The following is a 14,578-nucleotide window of genomic DNA, read 5'->3' on the forward strand; positions in this document are numbered from 1 at the left end:
TAACAAGCGTGCCCTTCTTCTTCTCAGTCCTTCTCCAAGCCACCCTTCCAACACGTCCTCTTTAACAAACGCCGGCGCATGAGTTTCTTGGTAAATGTGCTCGCTGGCAAGTCCCCCGCGCAGTCCTCTCATAAAGAAAGCCAAAGGTGCGCTCTCCCGGTCAAGTCTTTTTGCAACGCGCGTGCCTCCAACAAGTCCCGTGAAAGGGCTTTGCGCTCGCTTATATATCTCCACCAGCAAAACGCTCCACGAGCCCAAAAGCCACGCCTGTCGGCCAAGTTACTTCAGCCCTGGTTGGCTGGTGAGGGCTAACCGGCTCCACCTTTGACGGCTGGATGACGTGGCCACACCTTCTTCTTGGCGTTCCGCCCCCTTTTTCCAGGCCTCACCGCGTGGCTTATGGCGGCGTTTGAGCGAGCTCCAGCTCAAGGCAGCGAACGCTGCTAACAAAGGCGCGTAACAAATTGGCAGGGGCCTTGGGCAGATTGGAGGGCGTGTAATGGCGTCGCTTGGAGAGGGAGATTGCAAATTGAACGGAATGGGGCCTACTTCTTATTTGATTGACACAACACAGATTCAACTATTGGAAACACGGCCTTATCTAAAACACATACTAATGAAATAACTGAAGTCCTATGGTGACCTACATGTTGCTTGTGGCCTAACTATTGGGTGCAACCTTTAACCTTTTAATGATTGGATATTTACAAGAAAGTGTGGGTTCTAAAACCGCAACAATATATATATATATATATATATATATATATATATATATATATATATATATATATATAATTACTGCATAGATCACGCTCAATACATTTCAAACTGATCAGACTAAGCGTTGTCCTTGTCGAATTATGATGTCATAATTATGGCACAAATAACGTCATCGTTAACAACACCTATTCCCCATATGGAGTTCTTTACAATGAGCCACGTTTCAATTTTTTCCATGCAGCGGTTTTGGCGATGTGGAGGTGCAACGTTTTTTGGTTTTTCCAAGATGACGCCTGTACCATGTGACCTATGATGTCATAATTATCACTAGAACTGCCACTTTAAAACTGCTGGCAGTGATGACCGGTTTACTCGCACCCACTTTTGATACAACCCCACTTTTGATACAACCCCACTTTTGATACAACCCCACTTTCATTGGACATGCTTTGACACAACCCCCTTGGATACAACCCCGACACACACACACACACACACACACACACACACACACACACACACACACACACACACATCCCCCCCACCCCGAACACACATGCACACACACGCACACCCCTCCACGCACACACACACATACACACACAGCCCTCCTTCCTCCACACGCACACCCCAACACCCTCCAACCTACACACACACACATATCCACCCCCCACCCCCCCCCCCCACACACACACACACACACACAAACACGCGCACACCCCTCCCCCCACACGCACACACATATCCAAACAAACGCACATCCCCCTCCCCCTACCCCCCAAGACACATCCCCCACACACATCCCCCGACACACAACCCCACCCCACCCCCCCCCCCACCCCCACACACACATCCCCACACACACAGACATTCCCCCTACCCCCCACCCACATACACACACACAAACACATGCACACATCCCCCCAACCCCCAACACACACACACACACACACACACACCCCAACCTAACACACACACAAACACACGCATACATCCCCCCACCCCCAACACACACACACACACACACACATCCCCCCACCCCTAACACAAACACACACACATGCACACACACAAACACCCCCACACCCCTCCCCCCACATGCACACCCCTCCACACGTACACACACACACACACCCCCCACCTCGACACATACCCCCCCCCCCCATATGCACACCCCAACCCCCCCCCCCCCTACACACACACACACACCCCACCCCCAACACACACACATATCCACACACACACACACACACAAACAAACACACACAAACACGCGCACACCCCTCCCCCCACACGCACACACATATCCAGACAAACGCACATCCCCCTCCCCCCACCCCACAAGACACATCCCCCACACACATCCCCTGACACACAACCCCCCCCCCCCCCCACACACACACACACACATCCCCACACACACACATTCCCCCTACCCCCCACCCACATACATACACACAAACACATGCACACATCCCCCCACCCCAACCCCCAACACACACACACACACACACACACACACACACACACACACACACACACACCCCCCACCCTAACACACACACAAACACACGCATACATCCCCCCACCCCCAACACACACACACACACACACACACATCCCCCCACCCCTAACACAAACACATGCACACATCCCCCCACCCCCCCAACCCAAACACACATGCACACACACAAACACCCCCACACCCCTCCCCCCACATGCACACCCCTCCACATGTACACACACACACACACCCCCCACCTCGACACATACACACACACACACACACCCATACGCACCCCCCCCCCCACACACACATCCACACACACATATTCCCCCTCCCCCCCACACGCACACCCCTCCACACATACACCCCCCCCCCCCACATACACACATATCCACCCCCCCCCCCCCCACACACACACACGCCCACACACACACACACATCCACACACACTCACACACACACACCCTCCCCCCCACCACACCCACACAAACACAGATACCCCCCCCCCCTACACCCCCCCACCCTACACAGATACCCCCCCAACCCACACACACACACACACACACACAGACATCCACACACACGCACATCCACACACACACACAAACACACACACATCCCCCCCCCCCCCACCTCATCCATTTAAAAAAATATTTTCGTTTAATTAATGATATCTGCCATCCGTGGAAGAACGTCCTGCCGTGGCATGACGTCTTCCGTGGCCCGTGCCGTATGTCAGCGGAGAACGAAGTATCCCATCGATCGAACTTGGTCAAATTTTTCATGATTGTCACCAAATTTGTTGTGGTATTTTGTTAACTCATCCGAGGCAATACGACAATCGAAATCCGATTTGAAATCGGAGCCAAATTGACGCCGTAAGGTGTGCCTGCACGTGTGGATATTTTACCTGTGGAAGATTCACTTTGGAAATGCGACCCATTTAAAATGTTAGATTTTGGATAACTTCGTCATTTTAAATCGGATTTCCACAAAATAAAGGTCACCATTGCTTGCAGATACCTCTCTTTCTCCTTAAAATTGAAGACAGGATGAACTTCAGAGCGAGAAATAAGCCGAGGCGGCGAAGAGTTTTACAATGTTATTTTCCAATGTAAATGACAATATCGTGTAGTTTTACGAAATTTCATCAGAATTTGCCCAGATTTGTTGCATTCGAATGTTAACACCCTCCAGCGACTGCCAAATCCGAAGACAATTTAATTTCGAGCTACCCTTAGCTCGTGAGGTGGTTATGTCACATGGGCTGGTCAATAAAAGATGTTGTGGTGCTTCTTCTTCAGGCAATAACAACTTCTAGTTTCCAGACCGTACATCCAATCATCTTGAGATTTTGCACACTTGTTACTCTTCATGACTTCTACTAGAGTATGACGTTTCACGTCGATCAATAAAGCGATTCAAGAGATATCCATTTAAAAGAAAAAAATTCGTTTAATTAACGATATCTGCCAAACCACGTGACCTATCGCAAATTCTAAAATGACATTTTAGTAGACTGACATGCTGAACAGATCTGTGAAGTTTCTCCTCGATTGGATCAAAAATGAGGGAGGAGCTAGGTTTTAAAGGTTCATGCTTTAAACCGTCATAACTCTGAAACCATGTGTCGGATGATGTCGCCCTCGCTGACTTTTTTGTTCGTCATGGGCATGCGATTCTGCTTGCAACGTTTGGCCTCGATCTGTTCAGCCGTTGCAGAGAAAAAGGGTTTTTCGTGTGTTCACGAAAAACAATATGGCGGCTGAACCACGTGACCTACGACGTCATATTTACGATTAAAATATTCTACAGACCGAGTCCCTCCTATGGTGAAAATTTTATCCCAATCGACCCTATTATTGCAGAGAAAATGTTTTTTTAAAGGAAATTAAAACTTAAAATGGCAATAGCACTGTGAGACGTGGCCTGGCAGGACAAAATGGTGTGTTTCTTCTTCTTTCAACAATAAAGACTTATAGCTTCGAGACCGTACATCCAATCATCTTGAAATTTTGCACACTTGTTCCGCTTGATGATAGCTACATTCCATTAAAAATTCAAGTCGATACATGCAGTGGTACAAGAGTTACAAGCTTTTTAAAATTTAACTTCCATTATTTATTGCGGCCAAACCATGTGACTTATCAAAACGTCTCAAGTAATGTTGAAACATACCCCCATGAGGAACATTTGTGTAAAGTTTCCACTCGATATCTCCACAAATTATGGAGGTGATTCCATTTCTAGTTTGAGATTTTAAAACGTCATAACTCTGAAACCACGTGTCGGATGACGTCGTGCTCGCTGACTTTTTTGTTCGTCATGGGTATGCGAACATGCATGCCAAGTTTGGGCTCGATCCATTCAGCCGTTGCGGAGAAAAATGGTTTTTTGTGTTTTTTCACGGAAAACAAGATGGCGGCCGAACCATGTGACGTATGACTTCGAAAATTTTCGCATTCTGAGTTCTTTTTAACTAAGCATCTGGGAAAAAAATCCCATTTTCGGGGGAGAAAATTTTTTGTTTGACGAATTCTTACCTCTTAACGTTAGCATTTTTAATATACTCGATACACATGTCTTTTGTTCCCATTGAAGAGTTCTTTAGAATGAGCCATTCCTCAAATTTTTCCATTGAGCCTTTGCGGAGATACAGAGGGGAAAAGTTGAATTTGTTTTACAAGATGGCGCCCACACCACGTGACCTATGACGTCATAATTAGCATGAAAAAATTCTAGGAGCCGAGAGGATCATTTGATGAAAATTTCCTGTCAATCCGACCAGCGGTTGCTGAGAACATTAATTATGAAGTTTTCGGAGGTGCAAAATAGGGCGGAAGAATAATAAGAAAAACTCTAGCAGTAATAATAGGTTACTCTCTCCATTTCATGGAGAGTAAACCTAATTAAAATATTATACAAGAGAAGGCGCTCCTTTGGTCAAAAGTTTGTGTCCATCAGGCCAACGGTTGCAGAGAAAAAAAATTTCATACTGATAGGATCAAGCGTTAGACTTGTCGAATTATGATGTCATAACGAAAGCACTGATGACATAATCATTAACATATCTTATTCTCCATTGAGAGTAATTGACAATGAGCCATGTTTCAATTTTTTCCACTGAGCGGTTTTGGAGATATAGAAGTGTAACGTTTTTCCAAGATGGCATCTGTACCACGTGGCCTGTGATGTCATAATTATGAAGAAAAAAGATTATACAGGTGGAGGTCTCCTCTGGTGAAAATGTTGTGTCAATCTGACCAACGGTTGCCGAGAAAATGAATTTTAAAAATGCAGACACGTATGCCACACGTACACACGCAGCCAAATGCCTAACCTTGCTTTTCACTTTGTGAGCACAGGGTAATGATGCATTGTATATATTTTGCCTGGGTGTTCTAATTTATTCCTACTTTACCAGCTGGCCACTGTGGACACCCAATATCGCTCGTCAATGGCGAGGTGGTTGGAGAGAACTTTGGGTATCGCGACACTGTGGTATACCAATGCAACCCTGGATTTCGCATAGTCGGGTCGTCTGTGCGGATCTGCCAGCAAGACCACAGCTGGTCAGGCAAAATCCCTGTGTGCGTAGGTAAGACGGTTTGGTTTTGCTCTTCATTTTTCTGGCCTGCCATGTCCTTTACCTTACATACTTGGTGGTTCGTAACCACTTTGGTGCATGTGAATTAATTATTTTGCAAAAAAGATCAAAAAACGTTATGATTGTGAAATTGTCAGACAATTCCCTGTGATTTATCAATCCGAATCCTCCTGATCCTATCATCTCGGAAGCTAATCGTGAGAGATCTCAGTTAGTATTTGTATGGGATACTTCCATGGAAGGTAATCTGTTGTTGGCTAAGGAAAGGCAGATTAGCTCATCTGGGAGTGAGTTTGGCTCTGAGCTGTCTGATCATGGATTTGTTTGAATATATATTGAGTTATTATATTGCACTAAAACTGTATTTCTGGTGCGTCTTGAAAATAATAGGCCAATGTGTGCCAATGCTCCCTACAAAATCCCCTGCTTGGAGATTAAGTTGAATATGTAAGTTAATTACCAAAATTATGTGGATGTAAATTGAGATTATGTTAACTGGTGAGGTACCCGTGCTATGCACGGGTGGGAGGCCAGAGGCAATCAGACAATGCAGAAACGGTGAATGCTAAAGCATGAAACCAATAAATTACACATTCCTGTAGCACCGTCAGTCGCACGTCAGACATGGACAGCAAGTTCGTGAAGGACTTCCATGAAAAACGTACATGTAGGCAAACAAACGGGTACGTTTGTTCCATACCCAGTCAATGGCGAATCTGCATATGGCGATCCGCGAATTGACGTTTAGAAAGTAGAAACCGTCACGGCATTTTGTCATTCACTTGAACTCAATATATCTTTTTTCATTCCAAACAGCATAACTCCAATCACAAATGAAATAACATTAATACAAAAAATAAACTTTTAACAACATTCGTGACATAAACAAATATTTAAATCCTGATGTGAAGTTCCGTACGGTTGGGTGAATACAATTACGAATTCAAAATCGTAATTGTATTCACTCAATTCCAATCATCAATTGATACTTTAACAAAACGATTAACATGATTAACATTTAACGATTTAACATTACGATTGAATGACGGTTGTATTTGGATATTATCAAACCCGCGCATTGCCGTCATCTGTCTACTTCCGCATTCGTGGCAGGTTCATAATTCTCATCAAAATCTAAACAGTATTTGTAGAATTTCAATAAACGTCATCAACTTAGATACAATTTCATTACAAGCCACATCACTGTTCATATTGTTAAATATTATTCCATCGTGTTTGGAAAACCTGGAAAATTGGAAAACTTGGAAAAATTGGAAAAACAATATAGCCTATTTTACTCCCAGGAGTCCCAGGAATACCCACCAAAAATATCGTTGCGATCGGTTGAGCCTTTTTTGCGGTACCTTCAAATGGACAGACGGACATTTGGTGAATTCTATTAAGACGATAAATATTATTATTCTTTTCTATGGAGCACAAGGCTGCGGAGTAGCATCAATGGCTGAGGGTGTGGCTGTGATACTGATGCAATGCCGTCTGTAGGTTCGGGAGGGAATTTGGGATTTATTCAGGGTGCCGGGGATAGCTCGCCTACTCCTCACGAAAGACACCATGGGATCTTTAATGTCAACCATCTAATACCTGCAGATGGGCCACCCAGTTTATCATCCATCTGAGGGACGGCACACACTGCCTCTGAAACACCAGGATGATAGTTTGTAGCTGTGTCGGGATTCCAACCCAGGCTAGACAGCTGAGAGGCGAATGTGCATGCACCTCTCGGCCATCCTGCCAGCCTGATGATAAATATGCGGTCACTATGTAGAAGATAAATAGATAAGGTTAATGGGGTGTATACAGGCTGTTACAAAAAGATCTGGACAAATTTGATTGTTAATATATTTAAAGCCACCAATGATACAACGATACTCCTTGGTTTATATGATACAGAATGTCATAACGTTTTGTGCACACCATCAATACACTTCAATGTGAGCTCCGTTTTTCATGCACAGGACATCAAGGTGGTACATGAGTTATTTTCATATTCTGCTCAGCATATTTGCATCCACCAATGCGTCTGCAGCTGTAATCCAAGAACGTAGATCCTGCAGGTTTGCCACCTTGGTGTTGCAGACATCTTTGACAAACCCACACAGAAAAAAATGAAGGGGGGTTATGTTTGGTGATCGTGGTGGCCAGGAGGTTGGTCATGGCCAGGAGGTCTGTCTCGGCCAATCCGTGACCTGCACATTTTTCATTCAGGACGGCTCGAACAACTAAGGCCCAATGAGGGGGAGCATCATCCTGTTGAAAAATGATATCGGGTTGCAGGTCTTCAATCTGTGGGAAGGTGAATCCTTCCAACATGTTCAATTGTTCAGGTCACTGTATCCTCCACAAAGAAAAACGGACCCACCAAGCAGTCATGGAGAAGGACGCACCACACATTCACCTTTGAACTGTCACGTATGTGTTCAATGACCACGTGGGAGGAGAGGGGGGGGGGGTGCTTATAGCTCCAGATCCTCACATTGTGCCGGTTGACCTTCCCCGATACATGAAAGCAAGCTTTGTCTGTGAACATGACCTTTTTCAGGTAATCTTCATCATCCTCTATGCGACTGAGCATTTCCAAGGCAAACTCCTTGTGTTTGGGTCCATCATTTGGTTTGGGTTCCTACAGAATCTGCACCTTATAGGCATAACGCTTCAGTCTTTTATGGAAAATGCTGTGTACAGGGGTGGTTGGTAGTCCCAGTTCTCTCGATGCACATTGGATTGATTTTCTCGGACTTTGTTGAAATGATTCACTCGTTCAATGTCTGCTGCACTTGTGCTTGGTCAACCGGTACTTTTCTGTTTCTGACAACTTCCAGTCGCCTTAAACCTCTTGTACCACTCTCTGATACAAGTGTGCGATGGCGGATTCCTTCCATACCTTGTACGGAAATTACACTGAACTTGCGTGTCGGATCTCGTCTTGATGAACCATTTGGCGCACCAAGCTTTCTCCTGTGGAGTCGCCATTTTATTTTACATTACGATCTGAAAATATAGAAAACTTTGAGTTTCTATGTCATATAAACCAAAGGGTATCGTTGTATCACTTGTGCTACTAGATATTTTAACAACCAACGTTGTCCGGGTCTTTTTGGAATGCACTGCACAGTATATTGCTCAAACATGTTGGACCAAATTGCACCGTTCCACGCCTACATTTCTTTTGCATGCTATCGTTGTGTTCATGGGCATAGTGAGCACCTCTCGGAGTGTTTTTAACCTCAGACAAACCAATGACGTCACATCAATATGCTTATCACATCTTTCAAATAAACTATGAGTAAATTGGCTATCTATAGTCATTGCCTTATTTTCGTTACATATCATACCAGTTCGTAATATAGTGTCTGTAAGAAAATGGCAAATCATGTTAAACTGCAAAGCACTTTGCTTGTAATGCACTACCGTTTATTTCATTATTGCTTTTTTGAGGGAGATATAAATCAGGAGATTCCCACCATCATGGAAGCGTTCATTTTTATCATCATAATGCCAGCGACAGTATGACTGCCGGTCAGTTATTTTGAGTTGTGTGTTGTGGCCATGCAGCTGGTTGGATAATGTGGGTTGGACGATTTGCTTATGTCACCAAATTTTGTTATGCTCACCAAATTCCATGTCTTTTTAGAGATTTCATCAAATACATTCATAGACTAGAACGGCACTCGGTATAGCGCATTCCTCCGCCAGGCTGAACAGTTTATGTTTTGTGTCCCACTGATAGGCCGGATCTGGATTCGGACCTGAACCAAAATCCAATCGGCTTGTTCTTCTCACTCAAACCAACTCGTCCACCAAGTTTATTCATAACTCATCCGCAACTTTTTAAAACATGTTACATATCGCTTTCACCCGATTTCTCAATGGTGAAGAATCACCTAAAAAAAAAAAATAATTCTCGTATCCGAATCCATAATCAGATCTTCACCAAAATCGAATCGATTAGGCTTGTCACACACCAAATCTGTCCACCAAGTTTCGTCCAAATCCGTCCATAACTTTTTGAGATATCATGCTATATATCGGTTTTATCCCGATCACTCAATGGTGAAGAATCGCTTAAAAAATTATCTGATCCGGATCCGTATTCGAATGTTCACCAAAATCGAATCGATTAGGTCTTGTCGCACATCAAAGCTGTCCACCAAGTTTCATCCGAATCCATCCACAACGTTTTTAGATATCATGCTATATATCGTTTTTGGCCTTATCATTCAATGGTGAAGAATCACTTTTAAAATCCCAATAACCGAATCCGGATCTTCCCCAAAATCGAATCATTTCGTCCTTATCACATACGCTACCTCTCCGCCAAATTTGTCTGAATCCGTCCACAATTTTTTGAGATAACTTGTTCACAGACAAACAAACAGACAGACAGAGGTGAAAGCATAACGTCCATCCACCTTTGGTGGCGGAGGTAAAAATCTTCCTGAATTTTTTTTCGAACCAACTTTCATTATTGTGGGCAGTAACCTTCGGCCTGAGACTTTTCCATTGTTCTCGAGCATATTTGTATGCTATAGGTCATTGTTTAAATCACGTGTTTCCCTCTCGTTGTAGCTATTACCTGTGGACATCCGGGGAATCCAGTGCACGGGTCGACCCAAGGTAACAGCTACAGTCTGTATGACTCTGTCAACTTCACGTGCAATAATGGATACATTCGGGAAGGTGCGGCACAGTCCGTGTGCCATGTCAGCGGACAATGGAGTCATAACCTTCCAAAGTGCAGCGGTGAGAAACCTTGAAATCTCTTTTATTTCCCTTTCACCCCTTCTCGACATTACCTTGCAAGACCCATCGAGGGTATCTTGGAAGTGTCTTAAATGGAATCTTAAGGACGAAGGGCAACGCTCGATTTAATAACAATGTTCATCTTTCTGAATTGTTTGCACTTTGGTGTTTCCAGCTGTGAACTGCTCAGACCCGGGCGAGCCCCTTCACAGCAGGAGGAAGATTAGCAAGGGAAACGGACACTTCATGTTTGGCGCTATGGTCTTCTATGAGTGTGAGGAGGGCTTTGCTGCATTTGGCTCAACGGTCCTCACCTGCCAGGACAGAGGCTCCTGGGACAACAGCGTACCGCATTGTCTTCGTAAGTGCACACTCGCAGCGCACATCTTTAGTCTTTTGTCTTAACGCAAGCATCTCGCTCGAATATACCTTTCGCTGTGTACCTTGGTCCGTCACTCATTTTTCATCCCTTTGTATTTTCATGCCTCGGTTTTCATACCTTGTTTTTCGTGCCTCACTCCTTGCCTTCATTTGTACCCTTCATTCAATACATCACCTCGCACCACACCTAAAACAATCAGCACTTCGCTGTAAATGGATCGGTGCCGTGATTGGTCCATGCCCTGACACAAGCACAACATGGAGGGATTCTCGATGGTTTTCCTGCAGGCAGACTGTTTATCATGAGCAATGTGCTCAACGTTGTGTTCTAGCAGTTCCATTAGAGCATTGCTGTCAGAACAGCATAAAATGGGTTGTTTTTTTTGTGTCGCTCTTTAACAGCTTTGATTCCCAAATTGATCTATCTATGATGTGTTTGAGACCCTTGCTCTTCCATGAACCTCAATCTTGTAAAGGAAAAAAAAAATGTGTTGATGCACTTGGCTTCAAAAACTGAAATCGCACCCTGCCAGATGTAAAATCCTACTATATTAAATAAGTTAATTCTCTGTAATGTATCACGGGGAGGCGCAAAGCACCCCTCCCTTTATATAAGGGATCGTTTCTCTGTATGCGGCTTTTACATGGGGACTGAAAATACGTTTCTCAGTTTCTACTGGTATATTATATATATATATACACACACACACACTTTATACCCATTTTAAAAATATATTGAAATAAAATTTTAACATATTGCCTCAAAGGCCTAATGGATAAGCCATCAGACTCCCAAGCTGGGGATTGTGGGTTCAAATCCCATCTAGGTTGAATATTCTTTTTCAAGTCTTATATCGTCTTTAATAGAGTCTTGTACGATGAACAAATACATTTTGCTCGTATTTAAAATGTATCTTGTGAAAAGTACCAGAGGCATAGAAAACGCCCCTTTATATGGGATGTGCCATGTGGCAAACTATAGAAAAGAAGGGACATTCTTTGGTAAAATGCCAGGGGCATAGAAAATTCCCCTTTATATAAGGGTATGTGCCATGTGGCAAAGTAGAGAAAAGAAGGGACATTCTTTGGTAAAATGCCAGGGGCATAGAAAATTTCCCTTTATATAAGGGTATGTGCCATGTGGCAAAGTAGAGAAAAGAAGGGACATTCCATAGATTGTAGAAAATGCCAAACAATACAAAATAAGGGGCATTCAAAAAAATCTCGTGTGCATGCTGGACTACCCTTGTGTTCTGAGGAGGAACCAAGTAATGCTCTAGAAAAGTTAATATAATGGGGTGCCCTACATGAATGAATGAATGAATGAATGATCGTTTTAAGGCCATTTTCCATGTTAGATCCCGGTGTGTACCCTGGTTAAAATAGGTACACCGTATCCCTGCGTGTCGTAAGAGGCGACTAAGAGGGTTGGCGTCAGGAAGGGCATCCGGCCATAAAAACATTGCCTCAAAAAGAGAACCATAACAATTACAACTACATATGGGCAGGGTACAGCCCGAAGTGGAGATCGGTTTCTGAGGTTTGGGACATGGAATGGAGGGACAATGACAGGGAGATCAGGAGAAGTGGTGGAAGTATTGATCAGAAGAAGAGTGGACATATGTTGTGTGCAAGAGATGAGATGGAAGGGAAGTGGTGTGAGAATGGTGAAGGGTAGGCAGGGACAGAAATACAAGTTTGTGTGGCAAGGGTGCCCGGAGGGCGTGAATGGTGTTGGTGTCCTGTTTTCTGAGGAGTTTGTAGACAGTGTGGTGAGTGTGATGAGAGTGAGTGATAGGTTGATGATGGTGAAAATGATGATTGGAAAGCTCTTGGTGAACGTCATCTCGGGATATGCTCCGCAGGTTGGTCGGAGCGATGAAGAGAAGGACAAGTTCTGGTGTGCGATAGAGAAGCTGATGGAAAACGTGAAAGATGAGGAAGTTGTTGTGGTAGGAGGAGACCTAAATGGACATGTGGGAAGGAGTATGGACGGTTTTGAGGGAGTTCATGGGGGTTATGGATATGGTGTGAGAAATGGAGAAGGTGAAAGGATTTTGGAGTTTGCTGATGGAGCTGATTTGTGGATTTGTAATACGCAGTTCCAGAAGGAGGATAATAAGCTTGTTACATACACGTCAGGTGGGTCGACGACAACCGTTGACTACCTGATGGTGCGTAGGCGAGATAGGGGGCACCTCCGGGACACAAAGGTGATCCCGGGGGAGGAGGCTGTTTCACAGCACCACTTGGTTGTCTGCGACATAAGGGTGAAAGGTACGAGGAGAGCTTGGCGGGTGAAGTACCAACCGAGAATGAAGGTGTGGATGTTGAAAGAGGTGACAGTATGGGAGGCATGAAAAGAGAGGCTGAGTAGGGTAGAGGATGATGTGGTTGAGCTTGAACGTGGTTGGATGTCAATGAAAGATAGTCTTTTGGGAGCCGTTGGTGAGGTATGTGGATGGACAAAAGGACCACCAAGGCACTCAGAAACATGGTGTTAGGATGAGGAAGTTGGAAAAAGGATTGACGAGAAGAGGAAGAAGTTCAAGGAGTGGCAGAAGGCGAAGGGTACGGGAGCAGAAAAAGCAGAGCATGAAAGTTAAAAGGCAGCCAAGAAGGCTGCAAAGAAAGAGGTAGCAAAGGCGCAGGAGGCATGTAGGAAAATGTTCGGAGAAAGCTTGTATTCGGAAGAGGGTCAGAGAGCGGTATTCAGGATTGCAAAGCAGAAAGCGAAAGAGAGGTGTGATGTGATGGGGGTGAGTTGTGTTACGGATTCGTCACTTCCGTTGTGGTGGTTTGCATCCACTGTAAATATTTCTGATTCCATGTACTATTATTGTGTTCAAAAGGTTTATTGTTCATGAACTGTTTTCAAAAGGTAAAAAAGTTAATGTTAAAAGAAACAGGAAACCGGATCGGGAACCGGACGACGAAGAGGAAGAAGAGGGAGCGAGTGAGTCGGACAAGAAAGCCGAGCCGCTCCGAGTTCTGATGCCAACATTGGCGAGCAAGAGTCACGAGCGAACTTTTGGGTTCCCGGGAAAGGGGTCCCTGCGACAGAGTTGTCATCGCTGAGACCGATCAACCTGTGTGTCAGGTTTTTGGCGGTGGATTCCGAGGAGAATTATCACCGGGCCGTTACATCTCAAGAGCGGGTCGTCGGCCATTTTGACACACGCAGGACTTGTGCTTCGCTCCCGGTTTCGTCTCTTTTCGACCATTTTCACCGCATTTGGATTTCCCAGTCGCCTGTAGGGCGCATTTGGATTTCCCAGTCGCCTTGGGGGCGCCTTTGTACAGCTTCGGCTGTGTGACTGGACTTGCCATCCGCACAGGATTCTGGTCTCGATTGGACATCTTTCTGGCGATCGCTGGAGCGAATCAACTTCGTCTTGAAACCTGGAATAAGAGACATTGGGGAATGTTCTTGTTTCACTCACTTGGAGCACAGTGAGTTATATATTACAAAACTGGTGGTACCATCATAGGACATATTGATTGTACTTTTGAATACTATTGTTGTTGTATTGTTATTCTTGTGTGATCTTCATACAATATTTGTTTGTGAGTAACAATTGGGGTGGCTTCTCCATTGATCT

The 14,578-nt window shown here is 44.6% G+C and overlaps 1 protein-coding gene across 1 annotated transcript in view; it reads left to right on the forward strand.

The window, feature by feature from the left end:
• Positions 1–14,578, forward strand: part of CSMD3 (CUB and Sushi multiple domains 3) — a 1,283,181-nt gene that overhangs the window by 1,155,461 nt on the left and 113,142 nt on the right. Inside the window, 3 exon segments of the mRNA XM_068130918.2 lie at positions 5,652–5,825; positions 10,422–10,595; positions 10,771–10,956. Coding sequence (XP_067987019.2) covers positions 5,652–5,825; positions 10,422–10,595; positions 10,771–10,956 — 534 coding nt within the window.

This window comes from Myxine glutinosa, chromosome 11 (assembly GCF_964187855.1).
Source record: "Myxine glutinosa chromosome 11, kmMyxGlut1.1, whole genome shotgun sequence".
NCBI lineage: Eukaryota > Metazoa > Chordata > Myxini > Myxiniformes > Myxinidae > Myxine > Myxine glutinosa.